The 16307-nt window shown below is 30.6% G+C and overlaps 2 protein-coding genes across 2 annotated transcripts; one reads left to right on the top strand and one right to left on the bottom strand.

The window, feature by feature from the left end:
• Nucleotides 1-10253: 10253 nt before the first annotated feature.
• Nucleotides 10254-10853, top strand: LOC131655065 (uncharacterized). The gene has a single exon (XM_058925001.1). It carries the CDS (start codon nucleotides 10254-10256, stop codon nucleotides 10851-10853), a length of 600 nt encoding a protein of 199 aa, XP_058780984.1.
• A 3727-nt stretch (nucleotides 10854-14580) lies between these two features.
• Nucleotides 14581-15246, bottom strand: LOC131654961 (uncharacterized). Its single transcript, XM_058924908.1, has 2 exons — nucleotides 15204-15246; nucleotides 14581-15122 (listed from the first exon to the last, which is right to left on the bottom strand). Exons 1-2 carry the CDS (start codon nucleotides 15244-15246, stop codon nucleotides 14581-14583), a joined length of 585 nt encoding a protein of 194 aa, XP_058780891.1.
• Nucleotides 15247-16307: the final 1061 nt, after the last annotated feature.

Below are 16307 nucleotides of genomic sequence, written 5' to 3'. Positions count from 1 at the left end.
TAAACCCAGGACAACGTTTAGCATTGACCCTCATCAATGCATGCATCTGTTAAGTTTCTGAAAAGCAACTTCTAGCAATATATGAGAGTCTAATGAACTGTACTTACAAGAAACATGTTGAGTTGTATCAATATTACAAGAAATATCAACTGATATATGAAACAAACGAATTTAACCTGAAACAATCACTAAGAAGTAGTTCAAGAAAGTGATGAAACTCCATTGACTTTCCCTTAACCAAAAGTAAATGGAGTTTGGTTTCCTAAACTTTCTTTCGCCTGCTGATTATCTTCCTCACTGGATCCTTCTTCGCAGAGAAAACCACGGGGTCGCCTTTTGTGTGGTCGAAAGGTATCGAAAAATCGTAGATTCTTATGGGTTCAGAAGAATCACAAGGTTTTTGAAGCAAAAAACTCGGGTAATAACAATCTTCAACTTCTGTCTTGCGAAGCGGTTCAATATATGTTCTTTGATTTCCTTGAATGTAATTGCCAAAGATGGTAGAAACTTCATAGTTGCTAAACCCGTGTTTCTTTAGTCTCTGTATGATAGAATCTACATCGCATTCTGAAGGATCATCATCAGAAGAAGAGTGTTCTTGTTGTTGTTGCTGGGGTTCTTGTTGTTGTTCTTGTTGCTTGTTTTGATTAGTTGGGTCCATTGTATTTTCTGCGTGAAACTGGTTGACTGATAAAAAGTATTCACTGGTTTTGTTGCTGAAACTGAAAGAAAGAAGGGTTTTGCTACAAGAAAGAAAATATACCAAGAAATGTGTGATTTTGTGAGTAAGAGAGAGAGAGAGAGGAGAAGGAAAGTTATTTAAACAACTCAATTATAGCAAAAAGTGACCAAAAAAAAAAGTGATTGAACAAAATTTAATTTAGATTGAATAAAGTTTAAGTAACCTTCCTCACACTAAAATCTAAATTAAATTTGTATTAATATATAAATTATTTAATTGAAATAATATAATTTAAATATATGGAAATGTATTAAAAAAGATAACATACTTTGAAAATAAATTAAATTATGAAACATAACACAAATAAATTTGAAAAAATTGTATATTAAAACAAAGGCTTAATACCTATTTTCCCGTGTCATATCATATAGGTCTCTTTTGAAAAATCTCCTTGAAAAAAAAAAGCATGAAATATCCCAACTTTTTAAAAAAATACTACTTGTTTTTAACCCTTGGTTAGGCCACATCACTAAAAATGATGATGTGACATAATTTTTTATTATCATTAATTCATAATAGCTGCCACATGTGTTTATTGCCTCATGGAAAGTCCAAATTGCCCTTCTAAAAATTATAAAACAAACTCAAGTATACTATATTCACCATCGTGTTCATCAACTTCTTGAAATCAAATCAAATTAGTTTCAGATTTTGATCCAATTAAACTAGACCAACAGATTCTCATGTTAATTCAAACACAAACAGACTTAAATCTCAATTAATATTAGATTTAATAAATTAATAAACAGAAAATAAATTTGAAATAAAACTCAAAAGGGGATTAGGATCACAAAACGGTGAACGACAGCACCTTCTTCAGATCAATCTTCGCGGCGCTGATTTCCCTCCGCCTCATCCCTTTTGTTTCCGATTCCGCCTCAGTTTTTCTCGCCATCGATCTCATCTCTCGATCTGATCCCAAAATATTTACAATATTAGTATATTTCTATTTCAGTTACTAATTTATGTCGTAACAATAACAAATAATATCTCGCTATTTTATATATAATTTGACACTCAAATAGAATACAATGTTTATTTCTTTATAATATAATTGACATTTATCAGTTTTATAATTTTAAAAAAAATTGTGATTAATTTTTCTTTATTTTATATGTTGTTTTCCTTTCTTTTGCTGGTCTTGCTTTATATATAAATACATAAATTGTTTATAGAAAAATTATATGTACAGCTTGAAAAAAAATAGTTTTTATAAAATTAACTTGGTTAGAATATTGTACTTTTTAAAATACTACAATATTTGAGACAAAAACTGTATTCCAAACATTATCTACAATTTTATTTATTGTTATATATAAAAAAATTATAATATTTTATAATATTTATAGTATTATATTTCTATTTCTATATCAGTGATAATTTTATGACATTTATTAATAATATTTTATTATATTCATTATAACTTGACACTTAAATACAATTTAATTTTTATTTCTTTTTAGTATAACATATTTATTAGCTTCATTATTTTCAATTTTATAATTTTCAATTTGTTTTTCCTTTTTGATGACTAATTTTACTTTTCTTTTTTAAATTTAATAAAATTTACATGAAAATATATTTATTTTCTTTTCTTTTGCAGCCCTGCTTTATAATGATATTAGTAAATAAATTAAAATATGAAAAAACTTAAAATAATTTAGTTTTTTTATGATAATAAATTAACTCGGTTAGAATAATGTACTGTCAAAAATTGAAAAAATTCACATCAAATAATTTATTTAAAATATAATCTGTAATTTATATAAATTATTTGATATTAAAAAAATTATCTGATGTTATTTAATATTATAAATAATTTTTTAATTTAATAGATATGCACCGTCAATATAAAACTTTTACATAATCATTTTAAAATATCATATATGATAGATGAACGGCATCCCCCTATTTTTTTTTTGTTAAATCAAAAATTCTTTTTCAGTCAAACTTTATAATTATTTTGCCTTTAAAATATTTTCTATTCATTTGTAAATTAATAATCATAAATCGTCAGTTACATTTTGAGATTGGTCTAGAAGTTTTAAAAAAAGTAATAACTGATATAAAAGTTATAAAATCGCATTAATTTATTAATTACAAGATGATTAAAAAATATTAATCACAAGCTGGTTCGTAGCAAAACCTTTTATATTATTCTCTATCTTCTTTTTTCTTTCTAGCAACAAAACCATTGTAAACTTTTTATCAAAATGCACTCGACAAATCAAAATCCTCCAAAGCAGCAACAACAACAACAACGACATTGTTTTTCTTATGGTCTTCCTTTAAACTCCTATGTAGCATCTATCATGCAACAACTCAAGGGTCACGGTTTTACCAACCATGAAATTTCTATCATCTTTGCCAATTACATTCGAAGAGATCAAAGAATATATAAGGTTGAACCTCTTCGCAAGAGAGAAACCGAAGATTGTTATTATCCAGGTCTTTTTCGTAGAGAAGCTTGTGATTCTTCTAAACCGATATTACGGTACGATTTTTTAGATCATACCATGGTTGTTATCTCGGACAGAGATGAAGTCAAAAATATAATTGGAGGAAAGAAATAACGTGAATTTTTGGTTTGTTTTTGGTGCTTCTTGTTCTTTGGTTTTATTGTGGTATTTTTTATATATCTGGATGTGGTTTCATTCATCACTTCTTGTACTAATTGATATCTTGTAAATAGATGGTTTTCACTTCTTTATTAATATATTGTTTTTTGAATGAATTCGAGAAGCCTTTGTTGGAGGAGATTTTGAATAATATGTAATTTTAGTGTTAACAGATGAATTTCTCATAGGACTTTCAAACTCGACATTCAAATAATTGGGTTGACACTGAAGATGGTGAGTTTGGCATCACTTGTTGGAATATCTAGGCTTATGGTGGACAAATTTGAACCGTTCAATTGAAATTGACCGGGTGTGAATTGAGCGGATTGTTATAGAATTGTTTCGATCGGGGTCAGATTATTATTTTAAATTTAAATAGAAAATTGAACCTAATTACTAATATTTATTTTATTTATTTTTATTACTATATGACTGACTCAACATTGTAATGAAATTTTTAATATTATTTAGTTTATGATTTAAAGTGTAATAATGATCAAATTAATGTCAACTAATATTTGAAATATTATTGCATAATAATAACTTTTTTTTAATAATAAAAACTCATTTTTCTTCAAATTATTCTAATTTTGATAGTTTTTAGAAAAATTAAAAATAAATGTTTGTGAATTTTATAAAAGATGAGCTATTTATTAGAACAATAGTTTTATTGGGCTTTATTCTCTTTGATGGGCCTTAGGCACATGTTAGTTCAGGCCCATTTGTACTTGCATATATGTTGCTCTATTCATGAGCTTTTCAACCTAACTTCAATCAAAAGGCTACAGGCGCCACATTTTCAATTCAAACTTTCGTTTCCACCAAGATGGTTTCACCACTTGCAATATGGTATCAGTAGACCATACAAACCTTATCTTTTTTTTCTTCCTTCCGCACCTTCTTTCTTTCTAAGCACTGCATTCTTTCCTCTCTTTTTCATTCTTTATGCATTCATTCATACATCAATGACTTCCGATGATGATTCCACACCCAAAACCACCCCTAAATCAAGCCCTAAAAAGAGTATCGATTTAGAATTCAACATCAATCCCAGTAATCCCTTTTACATCCATCCCGGTGAAAATCTCGGAGCCACGATCGTCGCTCCATCTCTTGATGACAACAGCTATCATAATTGGAGCAAATCTATGCGACGAGCTCTCACATCCAAGAACAAGCTTTCTTCCATTAACGGAAAGCTCACGAAATGGCCGTTCTCTAATCCCAGTTACGAACACTAGGAATGTGCTAATAGCATGGTTCTGTCATGGATCAACCGAACCCTTTCTCCTCATATTGCGCAGAGCAGCATTTGTTTTGATTCAGCCCTTGAACTTTGGGAGGATCTTCGCGAAAGATTTACGAAAGGTAACCATTTCTGATTTTCCGATCTTCTTCGCGAATTACATTCAATACAACAAGGCGATTGTTCATTGTCTGCATATTTTACTGCTATGAAAATTCTTTGGGATGAGCTCGAAGATTTACGCCCCACTCCTTCTTGTTCTTGCCTCACACCCTGTACATGCGATTTCGCCAAAGCCGTTCGTAATTACAAGCATATGGAGTATCACAACAAGACAACATTCGCACCCAAATCCTGCTTCTGGATCCTCTCCCCAGCATAAGTCGTGCATATTCCCTCATAGCTCAACAATATATCTCTAATCCCACGCCTACACCATCCATGATTCTTTATGCCAACAACAATAACAACAATGTTTCACGGGCCAAAGGCAAAGGCTCAACCAAATCCACAATGTTCTGCACCAATTTCCCCAAAACAAACCACACCATCGATACTTGCTACTTTAAACACGGATTCCCTCCTGGATACAGAAACAACAACAGCAAATCTAATACTGAACAAAACCTACTCAGCCCTCTAAAACTGCTTCTGACAATAAGGATATGGGAATTTCCAAAGAAGACTACCAACATCTTGTCCTGCTTCTCCAACAATCTCGCAAAGACAGTCAACCACCAAAAGAGGACAAAGCTCTAAATTCAGGTATAGTTCAAACAGGTAGTATACTTAACAACCCATCTATGTGGATTTTGGATTCTGGCGCATTTCATCATGTTTGCCCGTATATTCATTATTTTTCTGATATATATCCTATAACACCCATGACTATTAATCTACCTAATGGATCTTCTATTTCTGCTAAATTTTGTGGCACCATTACTTTTGCTCCCAACCTTACATTACAACATGTTTTCTTCATTCCTGCATTTAGATTTAGCTTAATTTCTATTTCAAAACTGTGTAAGCATTCCCAATTAACTGTCTCCTTTTTACATGATTCCTGCCAAATCCAGGATGTGTCTACCAAAGAGACGATTGGACCTGTGACACAGCTTCATAGTCTTTACATACTTCACAAGCTTTTTGTCACACAATGCACTGCTAATAACTGTTATTCTGCTAGCCTTGCCAATTCTGATTGCAATAATACTACCCTATGGCATTTTAGATTAGGACACCCTTCTATTGATGTTTTACATAACATGTCAAAACAGTTTCAAGACATTACTTTCACTAAGAAAACTATTTGTAACACATGTCACTTGGCCAACCAATGTAAACTCTCCTTTCCTTTAAGTAACTCTGATACTTCTAACTGTTTTGATATTGTGCACATGGATATATAGGGTCTCATAACTATCCCTTCTTTAGATGGTTTTCAATATTTTCTCACAATTGTTGATGACTACTCTAGGTATACTTGGACTCTTCTTCTGCACAATAAATTTGAAACTCGTTTGCATATTAAGAACTTCATATCTTATTGTAACACTCAATTCCGTTCTAAAATAAAGACTATTATGAGTGATAATGGTATTGAATTTATTATGCCTTCTTATTATGCTTCTTTGGGTATTATACACCAATGTAGTTGCGTTGAAAAACCTCAACGAATCTCTGTGGTTGAACGAAAAACACTGGCATCTCTTAAATGTTACTCGATCACTTCTTTTTCATGCTCATTTACCTAAGATTGTTTGGTCTTTTGCTCTGTGCCATGCTACTTACTTAATAAACAGACTCAGCTCTCCCACACTGCAAAACCAAACTCATTACAGCCTTCTTTTTCAAACACCTCCTTCATTTTCCAACCTCAAAACTTTTGGTTTCCTAACATATGCATCCACTCTCTTAAGGAATAGAGACAAACTTGATCCTAATCCACCAAATGTATCTTTTTAGGATTCCCTACTGGTATTAAAGGTTTCCTTATTTTTGATCTAAACACTAGGGTTGTTATCATATCTCGCAATTGTGTTTTCTATGAACATGTTTTCCCTTATACATCTCCTATTTCCTTTGAAAATACTAAAACAATCACGGACCTTACAAACAACACCATTCCCTTTTTATTTGATCATGAAACCTCTGTTTCCAATCCTGACAGCCAACCCAACAATCCAAATACTGAGATTACTCACTAAATTACTCCACAGACTGACATTAATTCCCCTACCATCATCACAGATTTCCCAACACCTATCAATTCCATACACCCTCTCCCATTGACACTACTTCCCTTCAGCCTAATGACCTTGGTTCTGAAACTCTGCGTCAATCCAATAGAGCAAAATATGCTCCCGCTTACTTGAAAGATTTCATATGTAACACTGCACACACTAATATAACACATGATATTTCCAACTATGTATCATATAAACACATTTCTCCTACTTCTTACCATTATATAGCTGCTATATCTACTGCATCTGATCCTATTTCTTTCAAGCAAGCTTCTCTCCATGAACATTGGAACAAAGCCATGAATGCTGAAATTCAGGCTTTAACCAGTAACAATACATGGACTTTTACTACTCTTCCTCCAGGTAAGAAATGTATAGGCTGTAAATGGGTTTACAAAACCAATTTTAATTCTGATGGTACAATAGAACGACATAAAGCTTGGTTAGTTTCTCAAGGTTTTAATCAAGTCCAATGTTTTTTTTACACTTATTCTCCTGTTATAAAACTAACAACCGCAAGAATAATCATTGCTCTTGCTTCTTCTTTAAATATGTATCTTCACCAACTTGATGTTCATAACACTTCCCTCCATGGTGATTTGGATGAGGAAGTATATATGTCCCTCCCTAAGGGCATTACTCCCACTCATCCAAACCAAGTATGAAGACTTTTGAAATCTATTTATGGCTTGAAACAATCCAGCAAAATATGGTTTGACAAATTATCTCAAATTCTTTTAGCTAATAATTTCAAGCAATGTTCTTCTGACCATTCTCTATTTATACATCAATAAAAATCACATATTACATGCATACTAATATATGTTGATGATCTTCTCATTGCAGGAACACACATTCAAACAATCGACAACATCAAAAATCTTCTGCAACAACATTTCCATATCAAAGACCTTGGTACTTTGAAGTATTTTCTGGGGCTCGAGATAGCAAGGAGAAAGTCTGGCATTCATCTCAATCAGAGCAAATACACCCTCGATATTTTATCCAATAAAGGTTTACTTGGTTGTAAACCAGCTTCCACATCGATGGCTCGTGACACACGACTCAACACCACTGATGGCACTCCTATGTCTGATCCAACCAAGTTTCGAAGACATGTTTGGCAACTTATCTATCTGCTCAACACACGCCCTGATATCTCATATTCTGTTCAAAAACTCAGCCAACACATGAGTAATCCAACGGACATACATTACAATGTTGCTATACGGGTTCTCTGCTACCTCAAATCATCACCAGCACAAAGACTCTTCTTCCCTTCCAATTCCATCATACAGCTCAAGGCTTTTTCTGATTCCGACTGGGCAACATGTCCAGAAACACGCAAGTCCGTCACTGGTTTCTGTATCTATATGGAAGACTTTTTGATATCTTGGAAATCCAAGAAACAAGCAACAGTATCCCGCAGTTCCACCGAAGCTGAATATCGCTCCATGGCCTTTACTGTTTGTGAGTTACAATGGCTTACAAATCTCCTACATGAACTCAACATCCCTTTTCAAAAACCAGCTCTTTTATATTGTGACAATGCCTCTGCTATTCATATTGCCAACAATTCCTCCTTCCATGAACGCACCAAACATATCAAACTCGACTGTCATATCGTTCGCGAAAAACTACAACAAAAACTTTTTCAATTGCTGCCTATAGCATCTTCCCAACAACTTGCAGACTCTTTTACAAAACCTTTAGACGTTCCATGTTTCATTCTAACATTTGTAAGCTTGGGTTAATTACAATATACCCTCAAGCTTATGGGGGGTATTAGAACAATAGCTTTATTCTCTCTGTTGGGCCTTAGGCACATGTTAGTTCAGGCCCATTTGTAATTGCATATATGTTACTCTATTCATGAGCTTTTCAACCTAACTTCAATCAAAAGGCTACAGGCGCCACATTTTCAACTCAAACTTTCGTTTCCGCCAAGACGGTTTCACCACTTGCAATACTATTTTTATAGATTTATTCGATAAGTATTAAACTACTAAACCAATCTGATTTATCCGTCAAATCAATTTAACTGAATCCGTCAAAAATCAAAATTTTATCGGTCGAAATTAAGCCTTAAAAATGAAACGACAATTTACGTCCAATTGTTCAGTCCTATCTAAGTTGTTTTCTAAAGATACGTGAAAATTACTCGTTTAGTATTGATATATTTTTCGACCGTAGTAGTGTTGTAAAGGAAGAAGATGCGACTCCAACAATTTAAAACTTTCATATAAAAAAAGACTCCACCAAATTAATTTTTTATTACACCTAATATTAAAAATTTTGATAAAAAGATATTCTTACTAAAAATATTTTTATTTGATCCTTAAATTAATATTAACATATTAATTATAAATATACTTAATATATAGTTAGAATATGAATATGAGATATAATTCAAATGTGTTTAATATTTTTATTTCAAAAAATATATATTTTTCAAGACTAAAAAAATCAAAATAAAACTTGTTTAAAATTATATTAATTTTTAAATTAATCAAAAGAATAAATTTTGTTACTCATCTTTAAATAAAATTATGTAACTCTTAGAAAATGAATTTAATTTAAAAACAAACTTTTTCTACTATTGTGAATTGTTGTTTTAATAATTTTTTAAATGTTTTAACAATATGACTAATTTTTTTTAAATATTACCATATTGTAATATTTTTAAAGCAATATTGTAATACTTTAACTTCAAATTAATATTTTAAAATCAATATTGTAATGTTTTTAATAATTTCTTTAAATTTTTTCACACGATATGACTAATTTATTTAAATATTTTAACACAATAAAAATATAATTGTTTTTTCTACTTTAAACAATATTTTTTTTACTAAACAAAATGAAAAATTAAATATGTCTACACTATATTTAATTAAAAAAATATGACTAACAATATTAAAACATAATCTTTATTTAAGTTAAAATACTAATTTAGTTATTTGCAAGTTCATTTTTTTTAGTATTGCAAGTTCTACTATTGTAAGAATTATAAGTTATTACACAAAATTTTGTTAGTCATATGATATATTTTAGTAGTCATATTGTTTCCCAAAAAAAAATTTATACGAATTCTAAAACATAAATTAAACATTATGTTCATTGTATTATTAAAAATTAAATAATGAATAAAAGTATAACAATTTTATTTATAAGATAAATTTATATAAATCAAATTTATTATTTCCAATCAAAATATATCTAAAAAGACAAACCAAAATCAATAGTTTAGAACTCAGAATAATAGTGAGAGTAGAAAAATATTGTTTTTAAATTAAATTTATTTTCTAAAAGTTAAATTTTATAAAGAAATTCGTATGACATAATCAAGAGTATGGACTATGGAGGTGAGCTCTAATACCTCTTGGATAATCAAGAGTATAATGAGCACCAGGAGTTTGACTCATGAGGTGCAGAGATATTGGGACAGTAGTATTGAATCTAACCAATTCACTATGGGGACTGTCTATAAGATGCTGCACATGGGACAGGATCGTGTGGTTTGGTATGAGCTGATTGCACGCAACAATGCAAGACCAAGGGCTGTCACTTGTCTCTGGATGGCATGCCATAGAAAACTTGCAACCAAGGATCGTTTGGCCAAATGGGGATTGATACAGGATAGGAAATGCAGCTTATGTGATGAATATGAAGACATAGACCATCTGTTCTTTAAATGTACAAAGCTGAAACAGGTCTGGATGAATATTTTGCCTTGGATACAAGTTGATCATGTCCCTCTTCCTTGGGATAGAGAGCTACAATGGCTGCAGACCTATTGTAAAGAAAAAGGGAAACGAGTGTGGACCATGAAGGTGGCTATTGCTGAGACCGTGTACCACTGTTGGAGCTGGAGAAATGCAGTGTGTTTCAATACACAATTCGATAGTGATCACATTGCACATAATATCATAGATAGTATAATTCATAGATGTTGGCTAAAGAAAAAATATAGGGACTACACTGCCCAATTAATGATGTGATAGTGTAGTTTAGGTTGGACTTTGGTCACTTGTACTTACTTGCTTTTTGAATTAATCTACATATTTTATTGATTCAAAATATATATATATATATATATATATATATATATATATATATATATATATATATATATATATATATATATATATATATATATAATTTTAAACAAGTTTTATTTGAAAATTTTCTTTGAGTATTGAAAATATATATAGTTTAGATTTTTTTTTGAAATAAAAATACTAATTTACTAAACACATTTGAATTATATTTCATATTCATATGCTAACTAAGTATAAAGTATATTTGTAACAAACATTTTAATAACAATTTAAGCATCAAATAAAAATAGTTTTTTATTAAATTTTTAAATACTAAGCATAATAGAAAAATAATTCGGTAAGGTGTTCATTATACAAAATTTTTAAATTATTAAATTTGACGATTGATATCGATAGTTCTTGTTTCTCACAAAATATATCACACAAAATATATCAGTTCTCACCGTATACGCTCTTTATATATATAAATATTTTAACTATTAATTAGTGATATTAATTTGTCAAAGAAAAATATATATCAAATATAAAATTTATATTTATTAAATTTAAAAGATATTCACACATTCTAATAATAGTATTAATTTTTGATCCGTAGTTTTAGACTTTGTGTAATCACCCAATATTTAAAAATTAGATGGAAGGTTGAATTGCAAAACTTATGGTTTAAAGTTTAATTGATTAAATCTATAATTGAATTGTTTATTAAATAAATTAATAATACGAAGTTAAAATTTTTAAATAAAAAATTAGAATTAAGAAAGTACAATGAACGAATATGAGTGAAACAACTATTGATAAATCACAATTAAATGGTAACAACTAATACTAAGTTGGACGACGAATCTATGTTTGAAAAGGAGGACGCGATGATTATTGAATATAGTTTAAAGAAAAAAGTTTATAGTGATTTTAGAAAAAATAGTATTTTTTTTTTAAAGGACGTTATTAAAATTGATTAATGACCAAAAAAAATTATTCTTTTTCAAAATTTTATATAAAAAAAATACGTGACCAATGTCAAATATTTCTTTGAATATGAGGATTTTATAAAAATGTTTCTGTTTTTTTTTTGGTTCGAACTTTTTTAACAGTTTAATCTAATTATTTTTTTATTTTATCCCGATTATGACCCTTTACAATTTTACAAGGTTGGCCAAATCAAATTCATCACCAATTTTTTATATAACGGATTGAATCGACCAGTTTAATCCGAATTTTAAAACATTGTAATCACCACTTCATTACAGTAAAAAATATTTTTTTAAAGAATTTTCTTTAATAATAAAATTCTCTAATAGCACCAATTCAATATTTTTTATAATAACAATTCTTGAATTGTAAATTAAAAAATGTTAATAAGATGGTCACTTTGATTTTAAGGAACTACTTAGTATTTTTTTCACTAAAGTTACTTAGCACTTTTTGAATGAATTAGGAATAATGTGATTGTGATGTTGCATCGGTTTATTATATTATCTTTATAATAACTTGGAAATATTTTTGTCTACTCCATTGAATAGAGCATTTAAGGTTTTGGAATTTCCAAGAGCTAATTCATCTTTGTCTTTGGACTAATCTTCTTCTTGCTTCAAAAACTCATTCTCATCTTTGTCTTTCTTAACAGGATGATTCCACCCTTTCAAAACAATCTTCGAAGATTTGATGTCCATGGATTTTAGAAAAGCTACCATATGAACCTTCCCATAGTCATAGTTTACACCATCTAACAAAGGTGGTTTGTTATTGTGTCCTCCTTCCTTGTCCATAGTACTAGAAAGTATTTTCCTTGGAGCTCACCCAAAAACAGAACAGAGTGTCTGCTCTGATGCCAATTGAAATCCTGGAACGGTTAAGTAGATGTGAAGATTGATGTCACAACACCAAAACACAATGTCAAAATAGATGTCAAGACATAATCTGACTGACAGAATAATTTTATCAAACAATAAATTATGCGGAAGTAAATTGCAGAAGGTAAAAGACACAATAAATTATTAACCGGCCAGTTCAGTGCAACATCACTTACTCTAGGGGAATCCAATCCAGGAAGGAAATTCACTATAATAGTATTACTTCAAAGCTAAACAACCCTAGTTTATAACTTATCACCTAATCACTACCTTATGCAACTTCTATCTAGGAACCTCCTATATATGAGAACCACCTCTCACTTCCCACAATCACCTCAGTGATAATAAAAAAAGATTAAAAACAGAAGAACACATTTCAATTAAGCAAATTACACTCTTACTTAAAAGCTCATGAGTGAATCACAATGAAAAATGAATAATCAGTCAAACTCTATGCATAAAACAAGATACACGAGTGGCATACAAAGAACAGACGAAACCCTAAAAGATATTAATCCTAATTCCCAGCTTCGTGATCTTCTTAGGTTTAGACTCCTTTTATATGTCACTGCAACACTTGGGCTTGGATATTGAGTCTGGTTACAACCTTCTGCAAATCAAATCAGATCCACAAATGACAAAACAAATCTTCTGGAGCAATAGAAACATATCTTCCAGAAATCGAAACAACACAGGTTGCAATATCGTAGCAACATGTCACAACATCTTGTCCAACATTTTGTTGAACTTATTGTTTTACCAAAATGCAGCCAACAAGCCAAAACCTAACACAACCCATTCATATACGAAATTCATAACCTAAAAATACCCCCATTAAATACTCATGGTTAAAACTTTCATAAACGTTGTTAATTTCAATCTTGAATACAATTATTTTAATATGTAAATCTATTTCATTGCAATATATATATATATATATATATATATATATATATATATATATATATATATATATATTGACTATTATCAAGATATTCACATATTCTAATAATATTGGTTTTTGTACCGTAGTTTTAGACTTTGTGTAATTACCCAATATTTTAAAATTAGATGGGAGGTCGAATTGCAAAACTTATGGTTTAAGATTCAATTGATTAAATCTATGGTTGAATTGTTTATTAAATAAATTAATAATATGAAGTTAAATCTTATGAATAAAAAATTAAAATTAAGAAAGCACAACGAACGAATATGAATTGAGCAACGATTGGTAAATCACAGTTGAATAACAACAACTAATATTAAGTTGAATGACAAAATTATGTTTGAAAAGGAGGATGTGATGATTATTGAATGTAGCTTAAAGAAAAAAACCATACTGACTTTAGAGAAAAACAGGAGTTTTTTTTAAAGGGCATTATTAATAGTAGGCAAAAATGATAAGACAAATAATAAAATGACTGTATTGGAGATGATCCCCCTAAATGTATTAGGGATATGCAACTATAAGATACTAGTAGAAGACCCGTGCGTCCGCACGGGTAATTTAATTCTTAATATGAATAATATAGTATAAGCACAATGTACGATTATGTAAGTTGTAAGAATAAAAAAAGACTAATCTGACATTCAAAATTAAGATGTACTAACAAATAATCGAGTCAAATATACTATATATCCAAGCAATGTTAAAATACAAAATGGAAAAGGATTGTAATCATCAAAAAGTGTCTTGAAAATGACTGCAATATTAAATGTCTTGATGATATCATTTGATAATCTAGAAGTAACATGATATATTATAACAATATATAAATTTATACTTAAGAATAATGTAAGAATAAGTAAAAAATTACTTATACAACATTGTGAAAAACTTCTTTGAAAACCACATTAGTTGTTTGGTGTAATGGGATTTTGTCTTTGTCATGAATGAGGATTTTCAAACTTGCTTTGCTTTTCACTCTAGACATTGCAACATATAGTTGCCCATGGCTGGAGACACCTTTTGGAAAATATAAACCAACATGGTCCAATGATTGACCTTGAGATTTATTTATTGTCATTGCAAATGAGACAATAATGGGGAATTGTCTTCTAATAAGTTTAAATGGCCAAAGATATTGAGAAAGAGACAAAGACATCCTAGGTATGTAAATAGTGTTTCCAATATTCGTACTTGATACGGTCAATCTTGTACCATTGCATAGTCCTTCAAATTGGTCCAAATTCCTAATCAACATTATGGTAGTGCCAATCTTTAATTTCATGGAATGATTAGGTAGACAAGAAGTTTTCAAGCAACTTAAAAATTCAGGAGTTAAATGCTTGAATGCCTCGTTGTCATTAGCTCCAGGTCTATCAATAGAATCACTACTCAAAAACTCCTTTTCATCACCTGAATAATTAACATTGGGTTAATAATTACATTAAAAAAATGCTAAAAATTATATATAGTTCATGAAATATTAATTATAACCTGGAAGAAGATTAGTAATGTAATCATTGAGTTCATCCACCATCTCAGTAGTTGAAGCTAATAGCACTACTTTGAAGGAAATCAGGATTTGTGTAGTTTTCAAAGAGGTTAGGATACGTACTTGTAACAATGGTTTCAATTGGGTCCATAAAATTTGTTAAAAGAAACTCGAGTGGAATAGAAATTTCAGCATATCCATCATTTGGTTAAGAGATCTTTCCATCTCCAACTTGTAAAATCCATTTCGAGAAACTCTCATTTTCTTCAACATTGTTAGAATTTGACCCTGACACCTGTTGAGAATCAAGTGTGTGTGGATAATAGTCCCACATTGGAAATGTGTGTGGTGACTTGAGCATATATATAAGTGGGAGAACCCACTCACCTATCACCTTAAGGTTTTAGGTGGACAAGTGGCGTCTCTCCCACAAATGTGTGTTGCTCAAAGGAATGTCCCAGAAATTTACAATGCTCCCGAACTCGACCCTCCCCCGATGTTGCGCTAACAATTGTATCATGAGCCTTTGGTTCGAGAAAAAAGGGACCGACTAAAACTTGTAGTTGAAAGTCAACGGATACATGTAGTTGAAGAGAATCAACGGATACATGTAGTTGAAGTCAACGGATACAAGTGTATGTGGAAGAGAAGCTTCCACATGAGGGGGAGCATTGTGTAAGACTCACACTTGAGGGGGAGTGTTGAGAATAAAGTGTGTGTGGATAATAGTCCCACATTGGAAATGTGTGTGGTGACTTGAGCATATATAAGTGGGAGAACCCACTCACCTATCACCTTAAGGTTTTAGGTGGACAAGTGGTGTCTCTCCCACAAAGGTGTGTTGCTCAAAGGAATGTCCCGGAAATTCACAATGCTCCCGAACTCGACCCTCCCCCGATGTTGCGCTAACAACACCAACCTCATCTACTATCTAGCCATTAATGAAAGATGCCACCATTCTACCAAAAATATCTTTTACTCTTTCAAAATTTACAAAGCAAAAAGAGTTGTTTTGTCTTTTCATAATCAAGCCAATATTTCAACCTTTCAAACAAATGCCCAAGTGACATGTGTATTAACCATTGAATTTTCCTTTGTTTCGCATT

This window comes from Vicia villosa, linkage group LG1, assembly GCF_029867415.1.
Source record: "Vicia villosa cultivar HV-30 ecotype Madison, WI linkage group LG1, Vvil1.0, whole genome shotgun sequence".
Taxonomy (NCBI): domain Eukaryota; kingdom Viridiplantae; phylum Streptophyta; class Magnoliopsida; order Fabales; family Fabaceae; genus Vicia; species Vicia villosa.
This window is presented reverse-complemented; position numbering and strand designations above follow the sequence as displayed.